The sequence below is a fragment of the Plasmodium relictum genome, assembly GCF_900005765.1.
Source record: "Plasmodium relictum strain SGS1 genome assembly, contig: PRELSG_00_v1_70, whole genome shotgun sequence".
Taxonomy (NCBI): domain Eukaryota; phylum Apicomplexa; class Aconoidasida; order Haemosporida; family Plasmodiidae; genus Plasmodium; species Plasmodium relictum.
The window spans coordinates 701-6,981 of NW_021628729.1; the positions used below are offsets into that span (position 1 = coordinate 701).

Here is a 6,281-nt window from a genome sequence, read left to right on the forward strand (position 1 = left end):
ATATATTTTTTTTTTTTTTTTTTTTTAAATTACAAAGATGTATATATATATAAATAAACAAACAAAAAAAAAAATAACTTTATTTTTTTTATTTTTTTTTTTTATATATATAGGACTAGCGTCAGTGCATGGCTAACTTGTACGTATACAACTAGCAACTAGCTTAACATGCTACAAAAGGTTAATAATACCTTTTATTAACCAAATATATAATATTTATATTATACATTAAATTATTATGTATTGCTTAATAGATATATGTTTATTTTTATAAATACGTTTTTATTTACAAAGAAAAATTATATTCTTTTAATTAAAAACACATACATAAAATTTATGATAAATGATAAAAATTAAAACTCTTATTTATTCAATGTTATTTTAAAAATATAAACATTGAATACAATAATAACATTATATTTTTTTATATATTAAGTTTTTATTAAAAAGAAGATTTTCCTTTTGAACAAATAGTTAGAAACGCAGTTCTAATATAAAATAACATCTCTCGTGGTGCTACTAGAGAAACACATTATTTTTTGGTATACATAATTGATTGCATATATCCAGGATTTTCAAAAAAAACGCCACAAGCGATTAAAGAAATGAAAATCATTTGCCTAAACGATTGATGGAAAAACGCAAATGAGGATTTAATTAAAATAAAGGAAAAAATTTTAATTCAGGATAAAGGGATTAAAGGTGGAAATATTAGATCCTATGAATTATCTGAATATGAGAAAAATTAAACGAAGCATTATAGTATAAATGGACAATATAAACCACATTGATCATTCCCTCATAGAGTAACAGACGTTAAAATGGGAATTTAAAAGTCATATCCATTTATTATAAAGGCAAGGAAATATAGATCCCTTTTACAAAGATTGAATTGTTAAATAATAAAAAAAGTGAAATATATGAAAGGCAATTGAGAAAACTAATATAAGTGATTGATAATCATAAAAGAAAATTCGGTACTACTAAAGTATTAAAACCAAAAGATTATTTTGATATTTGTGAATGAGATAACTGTTCACAATTTGAAGATCTAAATAACAAGGATAGAAAGTTCTTTAAGGAAACACGGAAGGATTTTAATTTATAAAACAAACCAAAGAGAGAAAACTATAATTAATGTCATTACTTTCCTTAAGTGGTGGAGTATGATCAATAAAAGATATTATTAACCTTTCATAATACATAAATTTGCTTACTAGTTAAAAAAATACAAGTCACCCAGGTATCAACACTAATTAAAAAAGAAAAAAGAATGAATAGTTTTTTTTTGCTTATTTTATTCTATATATCTTTTGCAAATATAAAAAAAAATTATTTTTTTAAAATTTAATATATTTTTGATAGCGTTTTTGAATTGAAGAGAGAGTTAATTTTTTCTTATATAAAAAAATAATGTATGGAAGAAGTGGCTATGAGAAAAATTTTTATTTCTTTTAATAAATAAAAAGTAAAATTTTTGTGTTATATTATATTTGCATATTTTGAAATAACAGTGAATAACTTAGAATTTAATTTTTTTATTTGTTATAACTTAATTTTGTGTGTATATTTTTAATTAAAAGAATGTACTTATTTTTTGTAAATGATAACATATCTGTAAAAATAAAATGTGTTTGTTAAGAAATACGGAATTGCTTAATTCAAATTAAATGTTAAATACTATAAATATTACTATATATAATAAAAATAAGTACATATACTAAAAATCCGTATATTTAATTATACATTCTCTTTAATAATTTGTTTGTTTCATATTTGATTAATTATTTGCTTGCTAAATGACTTTGATAGAGTGTTAAATGAAAAAATTAATAAAGAGAATGTGTAATTAAATATACGAATTTTTGGTATATATATTTATTTTTATTATATGTAGTAATATTTATTATGTTTATCATTTAATTTGAATTAAGCAATTCCGTATTTCTTAAAAAACACATTTTATTTTTACAGATATGTTATCATTTACAAAAAATAAGTACATTCTTTTAATTAAAAACATACACAAAATTAAGTTGTAAAAAATGACAAAAATTAAACTCTAAGTTATTCGATGTTATTTCGAAATATACAAATCGAATACAACATAAACATTATACATGTTATATTCATTTTTTTTTAATATTTCAATTAAAATATAATAATCTCTCAATTCAAAAAAAGATACTCAACAAAAGAAAAAACAAAAAAAAATGTCGCTTTATATTTTTTTTTTATAAAACTTGAGTCAGTGCATGCCTAATTTGTATTTTCTTGATTGGTAAGCTAATTTTATATTACAAAAGGTTAATAACATCTTTTATTAACAAATACTTTAATAAAACTATTGAACAGCCAATTAATAAGTCAGTTATTACCAATATTCTTGATAGCGTTACTTTTTCTATTCATTTTTTTATTTTTATAAATTTATATATCCTTATGTATAACTAATATTAATAACTTAAAAAAAAATAAATTAGATAGTTAAAATTTTAAAACTTTATATAATGGTAATAATTAATGTTAAAATAATTAAAAAATAAAGATTACTTTAAAATATTTTTAATTTTGTATTTAAATATACATAAAAATATTATGTATTATATCATTAAAATAAAATTAATAAATTTAGGCCATGTATATATTAAATATATATAATTAACAATTAAATATATTTTTTAATAATTTCTTTAAAACAAAAATTTCAAGAAATTTTTTGTTTTCTTCAAAATAAAAAGTAAATGAGCATTAAATAACAAAATTAAAAATGAAGAATAAATTACGAGTAATATTTATACAGGAAACAATACTAATTATTTTAAACTATATTTTTGTGCTTAAGGTGATATATGTACGTATTATTAATTCTGAGAATAATAGAAAGAAAAACAGAAAATATAAAAATATTTACTTTATAATTTAAATTATAAATGTGGTGATAATAATTCTATAGATTTTTAAGATGTATTATGTAAATTCTAGGGTAATATAATTGATGATGTTTTTTATTTTACGCTAAATTTATTTTATTATAATTTTATTTTCTATTATAAAATAACACTACAATCATATTTAATGTTTAATTATAAAAAGAAATAGAAATGAATAATTTATGCATACAATAATTTTTTTATATGAAAATTATAATACTAAAAATGGCTAAAAAAAAAAAAGAAAAAATTAAAAAAAATAAACAAACAAATAATAAAAATGTATACATTTAAAAAGTATGTAAAAATAGATATAATTCTAATTAAATAATAAAAATTATAAAGAAGATATATACTATAAAATATGCATTAAGGATGCAATAAATAATTATTTTAATTTTCTTTTAATGATAACATAATGATTTTACTATGTATTATCATTTAAAATATGACTAAAAATTATAATCAAATATGAAATTGGGCACATGCATATATATATTTTTTGAAAAGAAAATGATAATATTTCAATAAAAATAAGGAAAAGATTAATAATAGTTACTAGTATGTATTTACATATATTGCTATAAAAAAAAAAAAAATCAATTATAACTAAAAATATAAAATATATTTATTTAAAATAAAATTTATTATCAATAAAGATATTAAGTTTTTTTTTTTAAGAATTTGGAAGTTATTAAGTTTAAAATTAACACAATTATGCATTCTTTAATATGTAGTTATAATAAAGTAACATAAAATTAACAGTTTAAGCAATACTATATAGTAATATCATTAAATATTTTTCTCTAATATTTTTTCATTATGTGATATATTAAATAATTCATAAATATGTATATATATACATGAATTTTTTTTTAATTTCTCAACTAAAAAAAATTCTATTTCTTTTAAAATTTAAAAACTTTTTTTTCTAATTCAATTACTTCATATGGTGTTTCTTTCTTAACATAAATAAAAATAATAAATAAGAATTTATTATTATTTTTAAGAGATAATTTTAATTAAAACAAAAAAGAAATGAACAGGAAAAATAATATTATTATTATCTCCAATTTTAGAATGCATCCCAGATACTGTTTCCGTGTAGCTAAAGGCTTTAATGATACATATGTATCAACATTAAAAATATATAGTAAAAGAGAGAAAAAAAATATATTATATTATCTTATAAAGTTTTTTATACTCACCCTTTCAATTTGGATATTTCAATTTTCTAATAATGTAGGATAATAATAATATTAAAAATATTTATGCTTTTTTTTTGTTATTACATTTTTTTTAATAAAAATTATTTAATATGGAGAAATAATTTTTATTATAAAATGAATTTTTTTTTGATATTTTAGTGGGATTTTTGCAAATCATGGAATAATAAAAATAAATTAAATAACATATTAGACTTAGGATCCGGAAGATCATTAGCAGAATGTAATGATTTAAAAAAACAAACAAAAAGTGAATTAAAATTCTGTGAACAACAGGATATCATAGAAGCACATTTGGAATCACGAAATGAGCAAAATATAATAGATGAGAATGTAGATATAGAACAAGGAAATGAAATAGATACAAAAGAGAAAAATAAAAAGGTAAATTTTAAAGAGAGAATCTTAGATAATTGTAAAAATAATTTAAAACTAGTTGCTTTATTTTTTGTTATTCTCTTATCATTGTCTGCAATTTCATTACATTTAATAAGTTATTATATGTATAAGAATACTAGAAAACCAAAACTATTTTTATTTACCTTATCTTTTTTAATAATTTCAATTCTTTTAACATGTGAACGAATTGAAATAAAATACAAAAATAAATTTTGAATAATATTCCTAATTAAAACTATTACCTACTAAAAAAAAAATGTAAATGATTAAATGTATATGAAGAGTTACTATAGCTTTGATATACCAACTGTATGTTAAATAATTCCTGAAGGTATTGTGCAAAAAATTTCATAAGGAGAATGTACAGTAGTCTTTTATAATTTTGCTTATTACAAAAATATTTTTGTAATGAATGAGCATTATTTATAAATTACTTTAAATAACTTGAAGTAAATAGTTTATTTTATGTAACATTTGCAACATTTTAAATAAAAATATTTTACTTAAATATTATTCTTAATACATTAATTATTTTATATGAAAAATTCATCTAATTTAATAAAAATGTTTCCTTATTTTTATTATAACCTAAATATTTGTTATAAAATCCTTTAATTATATATGTGTAAAATCATCTATATTTTCTACAGATTTATAATTCTCCATAAGTACACATTCTCTATCTTTTACTTATTAATTGCCCATTCAAGAACTTTTCTAGAGTAGTGGTTAATGAAAGATGTTATTGACATTTTATAATATAAAATTAGCTCACTAGTTGGTTAATAAAAGGTATTATTAACCTTTTGTAGCATGCTAAGCTAGTTGCTAGTTGTATACGTACAAGTTAGCCATGCACTGACGCTAGTCCTATATATATAAAAAAAAAAAAAAAAAAATAAAGTTATTTTTGTTTGTTTGTTTATTTATATATATATACATCTTTGTAATTTAAAAAAAAAAAAAAAATTAAATATATTTTTTTTTTTTTTGGGAAGAGTTTTATGAATGTTATGTTATGTTATGTTATGTTATGTTATGTTATGTTTTAATTTTTAGTGTAAATAAAAATTAAAAGAAAGAAATGTTAACTTATTAAAACTTAAGAGATAAGAGAAATATTTATGTATTATTCAATGTATATTTTTGAAATAACATTGAATATCATAAAATTTTGACTTAATAAATTGTTATAAATTATTTGTATGTTTTTAATTAAAAGAAGATATTAATTCTTTGTAAATAAAAACTCATTTATAACTGTTAATAGGTTTATTAAAAGATGCAGTAAAATTTAACTTCAATTAAATATTATGCATCATAAGAAAACTGTATATATATATATAATAAAAACTAATATATATATATAAACGTATACTTAGTTATACATGCTCTTTATTAATTTGTTTGTTTAATACTCTAGCAAAGTCATTAAACGGCCAATTAATAAATCAATATGTCATGGAAGTTCAAGCTGAGAATACAAAGGAAAAAGTGGAAAAATCAAATCAAGAAGTTATACAAAATTTCATTGATAAATCTGATTTAAGTGATCAGAAAGATAAAGATAAAATGAAAATTTTATTGGAGGAAAGTGTTAAACTTTGGGAAAACAAAAATATGAAACCCAATGATGAATACAAAGTTTCTATTAAAGTACAAGGAAAAGCTCGTCGCTATAATCCTAGACCATTAAGTGAAGAAATGTTAACAATATTACATC

The 6,281-nt window shown here is 18.5% G+C and overlaps 1 protein-coding gene across 1 annotated transcript, besides 1 other annotated feature; it reads left to right on the plus strand.

Moving 5' to 3' along the window:
- Window positions 1–424: 424 nt before the first annotated feature.
- Window positions 425–1,174: a repeat region.
- Window positions 1,175–3,971: 2,797 nt separating this feature from the next.
- On the plus strand, window positions 3,972–4,774 carry PRELSG_0006300 (fam-h protein; the record flags this gene model as incomplete). The annotated part of the gene is made up of 2 exons (XM_028676690.1): window positions 3,972–4,175; window positions 4,301–4,774. The coding sequence occupies 2 exons, from the start codon at window positions 3,972–3,974 to the stop codon at window positions 4,772–4,774; spliced, it is 678 nt and encodes a 225-aa protein (XP_028531254.1).
- Window positions 4,775–6,281: the final 1,507 nt, after the last annotated feature.